At 47.6% G+C, this 19,136-nt stretch overlaps 1 protein-coding gene across 4 annotated transcripts in view; it reads left to right on the forward strand.

Moving 5' to 3' along the window:
- Positions 1–824: 824 nt before the first annotated feature.
- Positions 825–19,136, forward strand: part of STOX2 (storkhead box 2) — a 150,301-nt gene continuing 131,989 nt past the window's right edge. For 2 of the 4 annotated variants that reach the window (XR_011325526.1, XM_069787891.1), the window contains exon 1: positions 3,169–3,613. Coding sequence is in view for 1 of the 4 variants with exons in the window: in XM_069787891.1 (XP_069643992.1) it covers positions 3,259–3,613 (355 nt within the window). In the remaining 3 variants the exon portion in view is untranslated. Of the gene's footprint in view, positions 1,010–3,166; positions 3,614–19,136 lie in introns of those variants that run through there. The other 2 variants (XM_069787933.1, XR_011325527.1) reach the window with 2 other exon arrangements.

The following is a 19,136-nucleotide window of genomic DNA, read 5'->3' on the forward strand; positions in this document are numbered from 1 at the left end:
AAAAAAGGGGAATAATGAATGATGAACAGTTTACTCAGTACACACTTGTTGTCCACAGCCTTTCCCCCGGCCCTTGAAACAAGGGGAGTCTCTTAACCGGGGCCTCGAGGTCCCGCTCAGGCAATCCTGGCACCGGCTTTTATGGGGGTGGCACCTAACCCCAAGCACATGGTGTATTTTGATTCGTGCCACAAGCACCGTGCTCCATCCAGCACATTTTGGACAAATTATAGCATACTCCCTTTTGTTCCTTTGCCATTACACTTGTGTGTGACATTACATTACGTGTGCGCAAGCTGCGGCGAAGGGGCAGCGTGCCGATGGAGGGAGAGAGGGCGGGAGGGAGGGCCAGCCTGCGAGCGCAGGGGAGAGGCGTGAAGCAGCACGAGGGAAGAGGTGGTGAAAGCAGGTGGGAGAGGATTAGCAGGCGGAGGACTAGCCTTTACAGGAGAATAAGCCAGGGATAAGGAAGATGTTGACAGCCCGCAAGTGTTACTGCAAATCCCTTGCAAGGGGAGGCAAATGACTGCGCGGCATGTTTCGCCACACCAATTGCTTCAGAAATTAGTATCGAAAGGAAAAGGAGCTCAGCTAATGGAGGAAGCAACGCCGGTGCTGTGACTGAAGGCTGCCAGGCGTGCTGTGCTGAACGTGCACTTTTTCCAGAGGCGGCAGGAGGATCACAGATTTGGCTAGCGCTTGGGATATAGGGGCTGCAGGCAAAATGTGGGGCCCTGGCGTCTAAGCGCTCAGTACGTATCTGGTGCAGAAACCTAAGAACGGTCAAAAGGCTTAATTTAGCTCCTTTGTTCTTGCAGGTAGGAATAAAAACAGAAAACCCATCCAAGCCCTTAAGTTACCTGATGACTCTGATCAGCGGTTGAGATGTCAATGTGATGTGCTCCACACAAAGGCAACACAAAGGTGAGCCCTGCCCAGGAGAACTGAAATGCAAGTATGATGGGCAAGATAAAAGGCTGATATAATGGAGAGAAGAGGAAGGCACAAGGTAAGAATAACATGAGTATGACAAGATCATGACAGTAGTTTCAACACACTAAGACTAGCTCTTTTAACAGGCAATCAATGGCTCAGGTGAACTTTGGGAAGCAGTTTGGAGGACAATGAAGATGCCGGGGAGGCCTCTTGCAAAGCTTAGGGCTGAATGACAATGCGAAAGCGCTCCTTTGAAATATTGACGGCAGCACCATCAAAACTATTGCTGGCTCAGGCAAGGGGCACCTTGAGATCTTGCTGTGCTGGATATTTGGGAAGGGGTTAGAGACTTGTGAGCCAGCGTTAATAGGCTCTGCTCCTGGCTCAGAATGACTCACTGTGATTCTGGACAATTTATTTTACCTCTAATTTTCCCTTTGGTAGAGTTTGTTTCGTACAGCTTACCTCTTCGTAAAACCCTTTGGGATGCTGGTAAATTTGACCTTCCTTGGTACAGTGCCTAGACAGCACTGGATGAAACCTAAAAAGTAGGGAGTGGGAATATCAGAGGAGCCTGACTGTTATACAGTGCCTCGGAGAAGGAAATGGATGAAACCAAATGGAGAGTGCCACAGGATTTGAATGAAGTTAGAACCGAACGGGCGATAATTTAAGGGGGGCAAGAGTGCCAAGGGATGTTGATGTGAGGGAATTCAGGAGCCACAGGTAAAAAACCACTGTAGCTTGTGCACGGTGCAGAGTGTGGTGGCTGTAGCCTCCACAGTTGCAGCTCTTAAACCACCACCCAGCAGCATGGCCGCTGCCTCTTCTCTCCCTCTCCCTCTCCTCTGCCTCTGCTCTTGCTCCTCTTCTCTACGGCGCAGTTTTCTTCCTTGCGTCCTTTGCCTTTCTGGTGCATTCCCACGCTTTGCTGCCTGTTTCCTCAGTGCTCTGCCAGGAAGAACCTGGGTCCCTCCATTTCTGCTCGCACCTCGCCTATTTTTGCTGAGCTCTCCCTCAAGCCTCACGGGCAGCTGGTGTGACCTGGAGCACAGAGGAGGCAAAATCTTAAACTGCTGGGAAAAAAGCCCCTTGCAGTGGCTCCGTCACTATCAGATTTCGGTACCCCTGAGACACAACGCGACACAGGATTACTACGGGTGAAGAAGCAGCTTATGGACGTTGGGACACGGTGGGGTCAGTGCCGCTCGCTAGGTATTTTACCTACAGCTGCGTAACCACTGGAAGAAGCAGAAACCTAACGACCGTGAGAGGCTTGCTGGGATAATCTGGAAGTGTCTGGGGGGATGCCCCCGTACAGTTCCACACGGGTGTCGTGGTTTAACCCCAGCCAGCAACTAAGCACCACGCAGCCGCTCACTCACTCCCCCCCACCCAGTGGGATGGGGGAGAAAATCGGGAAAAGAAGTAAAACTCGTGGGTTGAGATAAGAACGGTTTAATAGAACAGAAAAGAAGAAACTAATAATGATAATGATAACACTAATAAAATGACAACAGTAGTAATAAAAGGATTGGAATGTACAAATGATGCGCAGGGCAATTGCTCACCACCCGCCGACCGACACCCAGCCAGTCCCCGAGCGGCGAATCCCTGCCCCCCACTTCCCAGTTCCTAAACTAGATGGGACGTCCCATGGTATGGAATGCACTGTTGGCCAGTTTGGGTCAGGTGCCCTGGCTGGGCATGAGAAGCTGAAAAATCCTTAACTCTAGTCTAAACACTACTGAGCAACAACTGAAAACCTCAGTGTTATCAACATTCTTCACATACTGAACTCAAAACATAGCACGGTACCAGCTACTAGGAAGACAGTTAACTCTATCCCAGCTGAAACCAGGACAACGGGGAAGGGGCGGGTGAAATCTCCCGAGACCGAGGAGTGCCGGGGAGCCTACTCCACCAGCCGGGGCACGCAGCGGGCTCGTTGGGTTCCTGGGGATGGTGCTCCCGTTCCCGTGCTAGGACGGGGAGGCGGGGGGCGCGGGGGGGCGCGGGCTTCCCGGCCGGGAGGCGGCGGCCGCTGCCCGCTGCGGGAGCGGTACCCGCGGGATAACGTCCCCGCCTCGCCCGCCGTGCCGGACCGCGCCGGGGTGTGCCGTGCCGTGCCGTGCCGTGCCGTGCCGGGCCGGGGGTGTGCCGTGCCGGGGGTGTGCCGGGGGCGGAGCGGCCCCGGGCCGTGCCGTGCCGGGCCGTGCCGTGCCGTGGCGGGGGCGGAGCGCGGACAGCCGTCCGCGGGAGGCAGCGCGTCCGCGGGAAGGCATGCCCGTGCCCATGCCCGGCGGCGGGCGGTGAGCGGCCATGCCGCGCAGGGCGGAGCGGTGCCTGCAGATCGCCCCGCACTCCCTGGCCATCGTCCTGGGCGCCGCGGCCGGGGGGCGGCCGGGGGGCGGCGGCGGCGGCGGCGCGGGGCCGGCGGCGGAGCTGGGCCGCCACCGCATCGGCTACGAGATCTTCGCGGACTTCAAGCGGGAGAACATGCAGCACTTCTGGGACCGGCGGGCCACGGCGGCGGTGGCCGAGACCTTCTTCCTGGGCTGGATCGACGAGCAGGTGCTGCTGGTGCAGGGCAAGGAGGAGCACCTGGAGGTGCTGCGGCAGGGCTGGGCGCGCCGCTCCCTCAAGCCCCCCAGCGGCTTCCACATCAAGTGCCTGGGTAGGTGCCGCCGGCGCCGGGGGGGGCCTGGGGGGCTCGCCGCCCCGGGCGGGGGGCGCGGCGGCGGGGCGAGCGCGGCGGCGGCCCCGCGGAGCTGCCCCCGGAGCGCCCGCCGACGGCGGGATCAGGCACTGGGGAAGGGGAGGACGGGGGGGGCTGCCCCTCCGCGGGGGGGCACGATTTGCGCCCCCGGAAGGGGGTGAGCCGGGACAGGACCGGCGGCGTTACGAGGATGCGCTGCAAGTAATTGGGGTTCGCCAGAAGAGCTACAGGCGACAGCCGTGGGGTCGGGTTGGAGAGGTGCGCTCCCCTGTCGCCTTCAGCGGGCGAGGTTAAAACCATAAATTGTAAATTTTGGAATGTACCCCTTGCAGGCTGAAATGCCGGCTGTCCCTCCGCGGCTCGCTCCCCGGGCACGCTTGTCTCTGGTGTTTCGCTACAGGGGGATCCCGCACCCTCCTGAGCTACGCGACCTTCACACGGTTCAGGAATAACTGCTAACATTTACACCCCGAGCTTTTAATTAGAGCTGTAATCAGTTCACTAAAAAGAATAATTTCTAGCATTAGAAATTTTAAAAGTTCATTTTAGCATTTTTAGGCTTGCTAAACCAATAGTTCGCTTTGTATTTGGAGCTGCTTGGTAGCTCGGACTTGTGTCACAGTATCGCTGAGAAGGTGTCTTCCATAGCGAGGAGGAGGAGATGAGGAATGAGTACGTGGGCTTTCAGGGTACAAGGCAGGTGGCTTTTGGAACAGTAAATGGCAAGTCTGTGGCGCCGCGGTGGGCTGAAGATTCAAGTTACGGTGTGATCCCGCAAGGGAGTCCCGCCTGTGTGCAGTGCGGCCTAGGAAGGAGCACATCTCTTCCTGAATTTTCTTCAGGGGGAAAAAAAAACCTATCCTGGCATGGACAGCAACAATTTTTGCAGCACTTATTTTGACACAGAAAATCTCCCCAGAAGAAATAAGGCTTATGGCTATTTGGTGTATGTATTGGAGAGTTGTGAAGAGCAACAGACCTGAAGTTTTCCTTAGGATTTAAGGTAACTTGCAGCCTTCACAGCTTGAAACACGCAGCTTCTCTTATAGAGGGAAGACAAATTGTGAGGATTTGTTTTATTGCTGTCAAGGTCTTGTTGCTTCCCACAGCTGCCGCAGTGGTGATGGTGAGGCAAACTCTCTTTTCCCTATGTACAACTTCTATCATCTGTGTCTTATGCGGCAGGCACCTGAACAGGTCACAGAGCTTGAGATGCTCTTTCTGCACTGGGAGTTTCAGGCCCTTAAAACGGGATGCTCCCAGGCATTTCTTTCAAAAAATTTTCTGAGTAAAGTTCCTGCAAAGAATGGAGCATGAATATTCAGTGTGTCTCAGTTTCCTTTTTTATAATCTTGATTTTGAGTGGTTTTAGCTGTTGCTGTCCTTCTGGAATAGGCAATACAGAGTCTGATCACTTCTGTTCATCTGCAGTCTTGCCTCTTACACAGTTTTCAGACACTACTCTGTTACTCACTCTTTACTCATCAGACTTACTCAAATATTAGCATTTCTTCATGCTGAGGGAGAAGCTCAGGACAAGTTGCCCATTTGAAAATTAATTGATGGATCTTTTTTTCCTCATCATAGAGAAATTCCCTCTGAACCTCTGACAACAAACCAGTGTTGGAGAACAGGTGGTAAATCCTATTCTGATGATGGAAAAGTTCTCTGCATTCCACCAGTATTTAGAGGAGGGTAAAAAGTTGATAGACAGGTAGTGGACTTGCTTTGTGGCTGTGGTTTGGATGGAACTGCTGTTCATGGCCAGCAAACAAGGTGAGAAAACCTGCATGTGCTTTCCACCCAAGGCTGTTAAATGCTTATGCCTTTACTTTTGGAACGAGGTGTAGTGGTAAGTGTGGAGATGTGGGCAGTGGTTAGTGCCAGCTGCTCAGTATAGCTCATGTGGGCTTTTTGGCTCCAGCTTAACCGAGGAGGAAGAGCTCCCGAATGGCTGTCATCGCCTGATGGAGTGTAAGGGTCAGTGTTTGATTTTTGGGGTGTCCCTGGACCTTACCCATCGGGCAGCATTCTTCAGCCTGCTGCGCAGGAGGGCTGTTGAAGGGTGCGCTCTGACCTTGACGTTACTAAAGCCAGACGTGGAATGTAAACAGGTCTTTTGTGGCCCGTTTTAAAACACGGAAACACAACTTTTGCTAGAAGTTCGCGTTAATAAGTAAGCTCACTGCTGTGTAAATAATATGCATTCCTTGGGGGGTTATCTTTGCTGTGAATTTACAAAAGACTGGAGCCAAAAGTTTTGATTTGACTTTAAAAAGAGAAAATGCCTCTCAGTATTTGATTAAAGGCTATGGCAGAAAAGCGGGGACCTGCTGGAGTCTTACTTGTTGTGCAGTGTCCTTAACTGTGGTAAATGAGATGGGAACATTGATTTTTCTTTTTTTTTTTTTTTTTCACTGCCTTTTTTCCACACCCAGACTGATAATTCAGGTCTTGTATCTAAGTAGATTCAGCTTGCACTTACTGTAAAGTTGGGTAGATAAAGAAGAGTCAAAGTAACGGGCCTGGCCCGTGGGCATGAGCATCTGCTTAAATGTGTGTAATTGTATTTTCAACATAATTAGGTGCCTAATGTGTAAATGGCCGTGACTTATTTAGGAGCTCTCTCACACTTTATTCTCCGCTTTGCAGCATTAAAGCAGTGAACAGTCCACCTACAGACAAAAAGAAAAAGTCTCCATACTTTCCAGCTTTTAAAAAAAAGTGGTGGGTATCTTGGGCTGAGAGGAAAACCTGCCTGGCTGGGAGGTGAGAAGCAGTAATATTTTACTACTGTTAATAAATAACTGATGGGGTCAAGGGGAAAAAGTGGCACAGTATTTTTGCTGAAGGTGAAGCTGCTGTTTTCTGCTGCTCTGGCCCGACCTGTAGCCCCCGCGCTGTGGTGGGAGTAGGGGGTTGCCATGGCTGGGCCTAGCAGTGAGGGAGTGCATGGGGCTGACCCGGAGGGTCTTTCTCTGCACCCCTGGGCCATTGGGGTACCCAGGCAGTGCTGTGGCAGACTGTGGGGTTGGTTCTTGCCTTTTCTCTTGGGTGTCTGGCTGCTTGCAGAGAGGTGGGGGTGGCTGTCTGCCCCAGCTGCCCCCGGAGGCCGGCTGGGATGGGGTAGCTGGAGGACGAGCTGCCGGCCCCAAAGCGGTGCGGGGAGAGCATCCCGACCTCCCACTGCTGGCTGGCAGGGGGCAAGGGACAGAAATGTCTCCTCGGCTGCATGACCTCCATGCACAGGCACCCGAGAGCCTTGGACAAACGCTTCCCGTCACCTGCATCGTTAAGTGCTAATGTGACCCAGAAATTACGACCGCAGCCTGACTTTCAAACGTCTGCTGGTGTTGCTGACATTTCTTGTTCGTTGCGGTCCAGAGCCTTGGCTGGTCTGATGAGTAATGGGTTGTGATGGCCACGGAGATAGTAACTGGAGGAAAAAGTAGCTGGTGAGGAGGAGGGAATACTAAACCTTTAAGATGCATAACATCTTTTCTGCTGCTAGGATTGTAAGATGTAAACCGGGAGGAGACTCGTCACTGAATAGTCTTTCCACACCCTGGCTTGCTAATGAAAAGTTCATGAAAGTGTAATCTGTAGTTAACAGGGACTGGACAGTCCTAGTATGCTTGGTGCAGGCGTATCTGAGCCAGAAAGTAAATGGATTAAAATCTGTGTGAGATTCCAGCGTCTGGAGATTCGACTCTTGAATTGTAGCATTAGACCCTACCACAAAATAGGGCAGGAATATGAAGCACATCAGAAAGTTGCTTTAGCACCGACAGCTAAGGGCTTGAGCGCACAGGGGATGAAGTGTTTCACATGTGACTTTAAAACTCACTACTCTGGCAGTTTTCTTAAACTAAATGGTTATGCCAGAAAAGCTTGCTCAGCGTCCATTTTTGCAGTGATCAGAGTTACTCGGGTGTTAGGAAATTGGTGGGTGTATCTAGGTTCCTAAGTTGGCTGAAGGGGAAGCTTTGGGAAACATAAGCAGTCTTTGAATAAACAACCCCCCCAAACCAGTACATGCTAAATACGCTGATTTAGAGGGTCAAGGAAACCTTATGCAAACCTATAGGTCCCGTGATGAAATTCGTTGTCTTTGGTAAGAGTGATTTGAAGCTTTCCTGTAACTTTGCAAGGCTTTTGCAACTTAAGTCTTTAATGAGCGTTCTTATTTTAATAAGATTTCTGTCTTTGACACACCTTCCATTTGCACCCACTAATATTTGTCATCCTGGAAACTGAATTATTTTTTTCCCCTTTCAGCTCTTCTATGCAAGGCGCTGCTGGTGTAGCAGGATGCTCCACCTTGTTTTCGTGTCTTCATCGCCTTTTGTGTTCCCAGCTGAGACTTCCTTCTGTATCTCTTGCACTTGATTTCTGTGTCTTGGACAATGGGCATCTTTGAGAGGTTTTCATACGCTTCGTGGAAGGGCCGTGCCCTTTTGTAATGATTGCTTGAAAGGAAGTGACCAAACTTTATAATAACCCTTCGGTCATGCCCCGAGCAGTTTCTCCAATTAGAAGCTGATGTTTCAAATGGAGTTTTCGAGAAATGTACGTGCAATAATTAAACTAACTAGCAGGAGTTATAATTCAGTGAAGTCAGTGGGGCCAGGCCGTTGTGCATTGTTCCTGCTCGGCCAGGCGTGGGGGGGGGGAACTTTTTTTTCCGGGCTCGGAGCTGGAGCTAAGTGCTCCCTTTCTTTTCTCTCCCTGCCGTGTTCTCTCTTGCCACCAAAAATTAAATTAACACCCCACCAGTTTAGGTTCAGTAATTTTCACAGCGAGTTTTCCAGTCATTAGTGGATGATTATGGTGCAGTGGAGACTGTTGGACATTTAATGTTATTCATCTATAGCCAGTCATAAAACATGAATTGTCTTTTTTCCTCCCAATTATCTCCTTTATATCATGAAAATTTCTTTTCAGTGAGGGAGCATTAGGTTTCATAGTAATAAAACCTCTGAGGAGGAGTTTACCGCACACTCATCTACACCTTTTGTATACCTCGTGGTATTACCATGGGAACTTCAGGGGTTTTAAACTACAGGTTTTTTCCTCCTTCTCCCCCACCCCAACTTAGAGCCAGTTAGAGATCCACTAAGCACTTTTTATATCCGTGAGGTCGTTATTGCAGCCTAAAAAAAAAGGGGAAGGTAAACTTAAGCTGATGGCCTGGCTGAGGTGCTTATGAATTTACTCCCAACTTTGAGCAAAGAAGTTCGCTGCTCATAAGTGTTGGGTTGGGCCTTTAATGTACTTTGTAAAAGCACTTTTAGAAACTGGGGAGAGAGAGGCAAGAGCTAAATGAGTATGGACTGCATATCAAGTACTTGATTTCTCAGTATGTGGTTTGTGCTTGTGTTTTGGGAGTGAAATCTTGGAGTCGGAAATGCTTTTTGCTCTTTAAAGTAAGCTGTGGATGGTCTGCAAGGCTAATGCAGGTTGTCTAAAATGTATTGCGAAAATAAAAAACACACAGGAAGGAAAGATATGACCTATTAAATTTAATTTCTTTTTTCACTCAAAGCAGCTTCTCTTGAAGAAGCGAAGTCAGATACACTGATGCATGGTATTCATTGTGCAACTCAAGTGAAGGATTTATATGGTTAATGGCCAGCTAGTACTGTCTCCCCACCTCCTTCCCCCCCACAAAGAGTGCCATTGTATAGTAGAGAGTCCTTCGGTGGCAAATAAGTCATCCAGCCTTGCAAGTTAAGCGTACACTCGGTATAAAGAAGCAGCGATGCTGTAAGGGAACCGCGGTGGCCAAGAGCAACCCTTTGTCGCGGGGCCCTGCCGAAGCGGAAGTGGCACCAGGGCCCTCGCTCCTTCCATCTCTTTGTCTGTGTGTGAGGGTCCGGTCTTTAATTAAATGCTCCTCGTTTCCCTCCTCAAAGGGCCCTTGTCTTTGCCGGGGAGCGGCACAGCGGCTGTGCACTGAATGAAGCCCTTGTCAGGTGTTATTCCCAGCGCTTAAACAGGCTCCTGGCCTACCAGCATCACATGCCACCAGGCCACTCGCTAAATCACTTTTCCATCTGTTCTGCTCTTCTTTTGTACATAGTAATTTTTGGTTTTAAAAAGGCTGAGGTGGATGGGGTGCCCCGGAGCCATGGCAAGGGATGGCCATGGGGCCACCAGCCACAGGCACCCCCATCCTGCCCGCTCCTCTTCACGGTTTGGCGGCATGAAAACTCAGTAATGTGTTCCCAACTTTGTTTTGTCTTTGTAATTTGCTAGTTAAAGACATGTTGCTTAATATTTTATTTATGGAATTGTAATGATTTTAGTGGACTAAGTTCAGACGTTCTATGCGTGTTGCCACAGCTTAAAACTTAGCTTGAAATGGGTTTGTTTTGATTCCTGGAGAAATATGTGTTCAGCGCGGAGATGCTGTAGGGTCAGTCTTGTATGAGAACACTGCTATCCCTGGGCTTGAGTGGCAGGTTTTTGATTCAGCTCCTTTGTGAAGGGAATGGTAACAAAGTTGGCGCACTCTCCCAGCTCTTCTGGTGCTGTTGCCTCGGGCCGTTCATCCGGATGGTGAACCTGTCCTCCTTTCTTCTGGCCAGGAGAATTACAGCTTGTCCCCCAGGTAGGGCATGCCAAAGCTTTACCACGTTCTCATCTGCATTTGAGACATTCATTTAGAGTGAGTGGCAGAAAAGATGCCACACAGACGGATCGGGTGTCCTCCAAGACTCTTGGCATCCAAAACTGCCTTCTGAGCAACATCACACCTTCCCTTGGCTTCGGCAAACATGTGATGGCCAGGCTCCTGTTTTCTTGGTAGTCAAGTGTCGTGGTTTAACCCCAGCCAGCTGCTAAGCACCATGCAGCTGCTCACTCACTCCCCCCCATCCAGTGGGATAAGGGACAGAATTGGGGGGGGGGTGGGGGGGGTGGAAGTGAAACTCATGGGTTGAGATAAGAACAGTTTAATAGGACAGAAAGGAAGAAAATAATAATAATGATGATAATAATAATAAAATGACAATAGTAATAATAAAAGAATTGGAATATACAAAACAAGTGATACACAATGCAATTGCTTACCACTTGCTGACTGATGCCCAGTTAGTTCCTGAGCAGCGATCCACTCCCCCTGGCCCACTCCCCCCAGCTGATATATTAGACATGACATCACATGGTATGGAATACCCCTTTGGCCAGTTTGTGTCAGGTGCCCTGGCTGTGTACCTTCCCAGCTTCTTCTGCCCCTCCAGCCTTTTTGCTGGCTGGGCATGAGAAGCTGAAAAATCCCTGACTTGGTCTAAACCTTACTTAGCAACAACTGAAAACATCAGTGTGTTATCAACATTCTTCTCATACTGAATCCAAGACATAGCACGATACCAGCTACTAGAAAGAAAATTAACTCTATCCCAGCCGAAACCAGGACATCACGGAAAGGCTTAACTGTTTGGAGAAAATAAAAGCTGGAACCAGATGGTGATTTCCCCTGCAGAAACTGTGGCTGTGAAACATGAGGATGGGAGGAACTTCTTAACAGCCATTTTCTACAGTAGCAGAAATTTAATGGGGTTCTGAAAATTCAAGCTCTCTCCAAACTTTGTTTCTTTGTTTTAAATACAAAAGCGTACATGTTTTGATTATTTTCTAATGTTGTTGACTGCTGGGAACGTTACTGTAATCTCTAGTTTCCAATATTGAAACTGCTCCCTGGCTGGGCCAGATCTGGACAGGTTTTTAAGGATATTATGTTCTTCTTGGAATAAAATCCCTTCACCTAATACTTAAACATTCTTTCTTGTGTCCTGTGTACTTGATCCCTCAGTTTATGACCTGGGATTTCACCTGAGACCTGTGATGAGAAATATCTGAATGTTAAGAATGTACAAACATGTATATTTTGGTCAAACAAAAGTGCTTTCCTGTTGACATTTGAGCAGGTCTTTACAGCTCCTTTTTTAATTGAGCTCCTGTTCTGAGCCACAGTAGTAGTAGAGCATGCATTCAAAGGTCGATAACTACCCAGCAAGTCTGAATAGTGGTTCTTCTAGTTGTTTTTTTTTTTTTTCTGTAGCAGAAAAGCAATGGTGTAATATTGCCGTCGGCACTTACTAAGCCTATTTTTGGTTTTCTTATGAAAGAAAGTTACTATACTGTGCACTTAAATATGCACAGTATAATGACTTCTGTAGTATGTTTTCTGGAGCTGGATATACTTCTAACCCATGCAGTATGAGACTTCGTTGTTCTTCTTCCATGGGGGGATGGGATGAGACACCAAAACTTCAGAAGTCTGAGTAAAATACAGCAGCCTTTATCAGACGATTAACGAAGGGATATGCAGTGTATCAAAGATTGCTCTTTTAGAAAGGCAAACCAAAGGCAAACCAATTCACTTAAACTCTAGGAAATGACTCCAAACTTGGTTCTTTACAAAATATATACACTGTGACAGTGAAAAAAGTTTCTATCTGAAGAGCATGGTTTGGGTGGCTTAATGAAGTTTTAGTTTTAAAGCAGTTTTTGCTAGCTGTTAGTGCTTCAGAAGCTACATACACTAGCTCATGCTTGCCTTCAGAGGAGAGTGAGGATGCCGAAAGGGCCGTTGCTGGCCCTGGTATGGGGAATTCTGCCAAAAGAGCGGAGACAGGCTCTTGGAAGGTGACAAGTCCCATTGGCTTTCCCAATAACATGGCCAGCAGGACTAGGCTGGCCGTGGGGGAGGCTGATTCCTCCTTCTGGTGCAGGCAGAAGGGGAAGAAAGGTGTGTTTTGGGAGGGGAAGACCTGGGGCTGGACTGTGGCTGAGCAGTGGCTCGGTCCCCACATTGGTAGCGAGGCACTGCATCACTGTGTCCGTCCTCACCAGTAACTGCAGCTCCAGTAACTCCTGCTTATCTGCTGGTGCAGTAACGTATGCTCTCTCTGGGTGTTCGGAGACTCTAAAGAAGGAGTGAGACTGCAAGGACCGTGTTTAACACTGAAGCTGTAAAACTTGCAATGTATTATGAGTATTAGAAAAAGCTGGGTGCTGCCAGTGTGTTTGAGATTTGGCGGCAGAGCCTTAGATATTATTGTGGGGCTATAAAATGAGTATTTCTTTTTAAAAAATGGGAACTTTTTTTTGTCCTTTAAAAAAAAGCCTATACCAAGTCTAGTGAAACTTTTAGCTTGAGAAGAAAGACAAATTAATATTCACTCTTTCAGACTGTAGTTGTATTTTCCACAATATCCATGGATATCTTTCTATATGCAAAGAATATGGAAGAAATAGATAGGTTTCGGGATGCATCAGGCTTTTTCCAGGTCATTGTGAGGAAGACTTAATAGGCTAATAAATATATCATGTCTACTTACTCTGTCTTACCGGTATCCTTGGGTTCATGAGCTTATAGAGCCCTGCAACTATATCAAGAGCAATGCATACAGTTCATTACCAATGTCCCTTCCCAAAGACATCAACCCAACATAAATGGGATTTATCACTGCCTGTTAATTTATTGTGTTCAAATTCTAGAGAGGTAACCAAAGTCCTGCAAGCTCCATGTGACGCTGCAGAGAACTTCTACGCATTTGGTGGTTGTTTTTTTGTTTTGTTTGGGGGATGGGGTTTCGTTTTTTTGGGTGGGTTGTTTTTTTTTTTCCCCTTTTTTTTAGTGGTGGTGTTTTAGTCAAAGGATTCTCAGTGTGTTATTTGGCTGCCAGCAGTGCTCAGCCTGCCCTCGAGCCTTCCAGCCGCTCCTCAGCCCGTGTGGGAGTGGACTCTGCCCTTGCCTCCCTCTCCAGCAGACCGGCATTAAATGTTTGCTCTCCCACTTGCGAGTATTGCACAGTTAGTGCCCAGACAAGTTCCGTTTTCATTGACAGATGAAATAACAATAGCTGGCATTACGAGCAAGCTGAGTGTTTTCTTCGGGTTTCCCTGAAGGGCCTCCTTTGTCTCCACCGTGTCCGCTCAGGGAAACCCGTACACCTTGCTTAATCTGAGGGTGCTGTCAAGATGCTCTAACTTCTGAAACCAGAAGTAGGTCAGCCCCCGTGTGAAGATTTCCAATCCACTCGGCTTGCCTGCTTAGCGGCACCCTCCCGCTGAGGCTTTGCAAATGGCCCCTGTCCAGCGGGGTGGTCCAGGCTGATGCGGGTAATCTTGGGAGCCCAAAGAAGAGGGTGAAACGTCCACAGCACTGGGAAGGAGAGTAGACGAAGGAAGTCCTGGTGGACTGTCACATACTTGGTGTTTATATGGCTGTTTAAGTCAAAGGAGGAGCAAATTGTGGACAGCCGGATGAGCCTGAACAGGGGTTTTCAGGTGCCTGGTGTCACGTTGTGTGTGGCCCTGGTCCAGCTGTGAGAAGTCAGCAACTCGCCTGGGCTGTAGGGATGTCCTAATTAGCTGCATGTTCACAAGGTGGTTTAACCAGTTGAAAAACAGGATTTTAAGGTCTATTTTAAAGCAAAGACAGTATCTGACATAGTAGACATTATTAGCAGGAGGGGTTATTAAAAAATAAATAAAAGGGTGGGAATTTTCTCCCTAGTTTAATTTGAGAAAAGAGAATTTAAAGGGGCACATTCACCCACTGTTTCTGAAGTGGGGCTAAAAAAAGCTTTGAGGACCCTGAGCTTTCCTCCTGTCATTGCTAATTTGTCATAATTATCCTTTTGGTTAAAAAGAAATACCTTCTTCATGTTACTGTTTGAAAAATCCTATGCAGTTAAAGAAGAAATTTGAGTTTTGTGAGAAGCTGTGGAGAACAGTCATGAAGGGGTAAACAGGCAGCAGGAAAATAATAACTTCCAGTCTCTGCAATCTTAGATGCTCTAGAAACAAGAGTGTTTTTCAAACAGGCATCTTTAGACCAGGCATCAGCCTTGTATAGAAGCCTCCTTTATGAATATGAACATTTGGAAGGAGTGGGAGACAGAAGGAGGAGGGGGGTCAGCCAGGTTTTTGGATAGTCTTGGATGTAGTGCTTCATGTGGTAGGGAAGCAAGTCTGATAGGTGTCAGGTCTGCTCTGTTTTTATTGAAAGGGGAGACTTTAATAGTACTTAATGCATTTTCTTTGCAGGTCTAGCTACATGGTATCATCATCTTTCAGCAGGTTGGGAGGTGCCTGCAAGGTTGGAATGGAAGAACATAGGACTCATAGGGCTGTGAAACTTTGCAGGGTTTCTCAAAAAAATTTTCTGTGCAAAAAGTAGGCAACTTGACCTACAATCATTATGGTTTCTTTCCTTGGGAAGAAATTAGTGGCTATCACCTTGTTATTTTTTATTTATGGCAGTAGCTTGTAGCCTTTAGTTTATAGATTTCTTATTAATCCAAGTTCTTTGGTTTTGTTTCCAAGGTATCTTCTGATTGTTAGTTTGTCTTTGTTAGAGGTGTACAGCTAGAGCTCCTCGGTGAAGCTGATGCCAAATAGCTGTTGCAAGGTCTGTAGGGACTTGCTTCTTGGCTACCTTTCAAGTGCAGTATGGCTGTCAAATGTTTTAGTGTCAGAATCACTACATCTATCATTGTTCTGCTTTTCTCTTTCAATAACTAGTCTCATTCAGTGACATATTTGATCTTAAAGAAGGAAAGCAGATTTATCTGTGTGCCAGCTCACGAGTCTTTTTAATTTTTCTGCTCAGATAATTGTTGGGCTTCAGGTTTCAGTGGTTACTTAAATTAATCCCAGTGCTGTCTTTCCAATCTCTTCAATGTTTGTGTTGAGAGAGAGGCCAAAACATACCCTGTCTGTTGGGAGCCACTAGACACCAATCATCTTGTGAGGTGGTAGAAAAGTGAGCTACAGACTTCAGAGCTGATTTTTGTGATGAGTGATGGGGGTAAAAAGGAAATAGTTTTGACAGAACTTTCTTCCCACTAGCTAGGAAAACGTTGAACAACTGGGACATGCTATTGTAATTTTTTTCTTGTTTCCATGCTCGTGAACACTTCTCCTCAGTGGCTTGTGCCCCCATTTCCAATTCCTAAGGATTTTCCATTGCTTTGAATAATTTATGTTGCCTCCTGTGCCAGTGAGTAATAACCCGCTAGTGTAATGGTCCTCAGCTTTCTTTAGTTTGCAGATTGCTGAGTTTCCAGCGGAAATACAGCAAATATAAGTGGTGCTCTTCACTTTTATCTTTTGGTAGACCTTTTGGAAAGTAGTTCACAGATCACTTGGGGTTCTGCAGGCCCGAAGTTGAAAACCACTGACCTCACCAAGCCCAGCATTTAACACCTGAGTACCTGTGCAGCTGAAGCTTGTGCTCCCCTACAAGCATGCTGCAGACTCCATCAAACCTTCCCTTCTCATAGTTTACAATTTGTCATCTATGGCAGCTACTCTGAACCTTGGTGCTTGCTCTGCACCTTTTCCCCTTCTCTGCTTTGAGGACACCTGTGGTGGTAACTTTTGGAGCAGCCCACCTAACCGTGTACAGGGATGGCTGGCACTTCGAGGGCTGCCTACTGGAAAGCTTGGTCCAAATGTTGCTCCTTGTCTTGTGTTTGACAGCACAAGTGCTTTGGGGCAGAGAACTTAGTGGCTCTGTCAGATCAACGTTGTGCTGGGCACTGCAGCGCTGACCTGGGGCTGAAGTCTGTAGGTGCTCTTGCAGTGCAAACCTCGAGATAATTATACTCACATACGAGGTTACTTGTGAATGAGAGGTAATAACAGGCAACCAGGCAAAGAATTCTTGCTCCAAACCTGCCTGGATTTGCTTTACCTGTTTTCTCACCGCTTGGGCTGTAGTAATTACTTGCTGTGGCACCCCTCAGCCTGCTTCATGAATGAGTTTCATGCATAAGTCTTTTGAAAGCTTTAGTAGGCTATGGTGAATTTGCAATCACAGATACTTAGATATGTGTTTGGCTTGAATCTGGAGCCATACTTTATTTGCTCTGGTTGTTGACTAAGAAAATGAGTGCAGGACCCATCAGGTCAGTAGACATAAGAGTAGGCATGTCATATTGTCCCGGTCTGTGGTCTTGCATGCTTGGTATATGCCATGAGAACACCCGCAGTGATTGCATGGAGTGTTGCCGAAGGGAACTGGAGCCTGTAATGTCTTATATGGTGTTACTTTCACTAACCTGCAAAATAATGATTCTTGTGTGATATTACCCATAGATTTTAGTACTGTGTATGACTTCTCTTAGGCTTGTTCTTTCCTAATTATGATAAGAAAAGATGAGATTTGCACCTCAAGGCAACTCTGTGTCTTCTACTGAAGCATGTTTGTCAGTACTGTCCAGTTCTCTTCTCTCTGTGGCAATGCACAGAAGTACATCTGGGGAAGTGACCTACTCTCATCCTGGAAAAGTGAGAGAGGGGAAGTGGTATCTTGTGAGGTTTTCTTTTCCCTTCCTGAAGCCATAGGTATCAGCGCTTTTGTAAGATGACGAAGCTTTGTTTCATCGTTAGGCTCCTTGATTTTTTCCTGCATGTGTTGCAGCTGAACATAAATGTATCTGAGCTAGTTTTGAGCTAGCCAGCTCAGGTATGGTTTTCATTCTTCAGCTCCAGCAATGATTATGGTTTTCAGCAGTGGCTAACTCCCCTTGCTGCTCAGGCAGCCTGTGGTGAGCTGCTGCAGTAAGTGACTTAAATTGTTAGATTAAAGCTAGCTCAGGCTTATCTAGACTACACTGCAGCATTGGGACACTGTAACCCTCCTTTATAAACGGAGCTGTTGCAGTGAATTCCTCAGGGCTTTTTACTTCCTGCCTTTTGAATTTCTTTTTCTGTGAACTTAGCAATTGTGGCTTTTACCTTTATTCCTGACTGACCTTTTCTCAATGCTATCTCTCTGCTTAAAAGCTTGCAGCAGCATGCAAGCTCTTGTCTTCCTTCCCACTGGTGGCTTTGTGCCAGGATCACACCAGCCTGATGAAGTGTCGATAACAGCCTGTCCCTTTCCAGCCTACCTGCCACCCCGCTGCTTGCAGCATCGTCATTCTTCTCTTGGCTCTGCTCTAGCTGCTTTTACAACCTCCACCTTCCTCAGAGACATCTTGTCTCTCCTGATGGCTCCAGAAATGTCATTGGCTAAATTTGGTGATAGCTGGGGTTGAGCCTTCAAAAGTTGGCTCTTGGAATGGATATAGAGCTATTTTGCTTTGAAGTCAGACCACGCGTTTTGTAAACGGCACATTTTTGACCCTTAAAAACATGAGAAGGTTAAGGCAAGGCATGGTGCTGAACAACGTGGGAACAGCAGGGTTGAGAAACCATCTGTTGGGACCTAGTAGGGTAGATATGGAAAGTGCTTGACTCAGTCTTTACCAGTGTTGTCCCTAACTTCCCTTTTTTATCACAGCTTCCTTTTCATTGAGGAAGGCGCAGGTCCATTTTCAGATGTTTTACTACAGGAGTGTAGTCACTCCTTATCATTTTTAGCAGGAACCGAACTTTCCTCTGTATCTGCACTGCCGCAGTGGTTTGAGCTGGCATGGGCCAGCACCACAAAGGTCTTCCAGCCTTTGCTCTCCCTTTTGCTCCGACACAGGAGCCCACAGTGAGCCACCTCAAAGGCAAAAACCTAACCTGGGGTGAGGGGGGAGGAAAAGAGAGATTGGGATAAATTGCTATGGATCTGCAGCCTTATCTTCTCTGCTTTGTAGTCTGTGAACAGATATTTGTGGGATCATAAGGTAATTTGGGTGGGAAGGGACCTCCAGAGGTCTCTGGTCCAACCTCCTGCTCACAGCCGTGACATTGGGCCAGGTTGCTCCCATCAACTAACCCGTAACGCCCTGTTGAAGCCCACAGCAGCTAACAGCAGCTCTGGTGGATCTCGTGTATGATTTTCATATTTCCTGCATGTTTTGCTGTGGACAGGTCCTTTTGTAACTCTGGCTCCTGCATAACAGGTTCCCCTGGTCCTCCTGCCTCCAGTTGCTCTGCGTAATGGGAGACTGGGGAGCACACAGCGCCGTTGGGCTGGCTTTTCCACCCACGCTGTTTGGACACTGGCTTTTTTGAGGCAAATGGGATACCTTCTTGAATGCACAGCTATGAACAAGATTAGGCAGCTGGTGCCTTTGGTTGCAATGTGCTTGTTTTTTAAAGAAAAAAAATCCCCCAAAAGCACACACACACACTCCCCCTCAAATGTTGGCCTGCCTCAACTGTATTTGTCTGTTTTGACAGTTCCTTAAGGTTATCGACAGAGCCATAGTTGCCAGCAGCTTTTTATAGGAGGATCTCTTCTTACTGTGCTGCTTGTTCTTGGGAAAGACTTCTTTTTTGCCAGTCACTTAATCCATGGTTTAATTTTTTTTTTTTTTGCCAGAAACCCAGCAATAGCTGCTTTACGTAATTGTGGTAGATGTCTTGAAATGGCCAGTAAGGCTGCCCTTTCTGTAATTTTAAATGCTGAGAAATTAGGTTGTAATGACTTGGTGAATGGAAGTTATAGAAAACCAATTAACGAGTGCTCTTTTTTTCTGTCATAGCCTCATTTTCCCACTTCTTTTGTGACTTTTCTATCTGC

Source organism: Haliaeetus albicilla, chromosome 1, assembly GCF_947461875.1.
Source record: "Haliaeetus albicilla chromosome 1, bHalAlb1.1, whole genome shotgun sequence".
In the NCBI taxonomy this organism is placed as follows: domain Eukaryota; kingdom Metazoa; phylum Chordata; class Aves; order Accipitriformes; family Accipitridae; genus Haliaeetus; species Haliaeetus albicilla.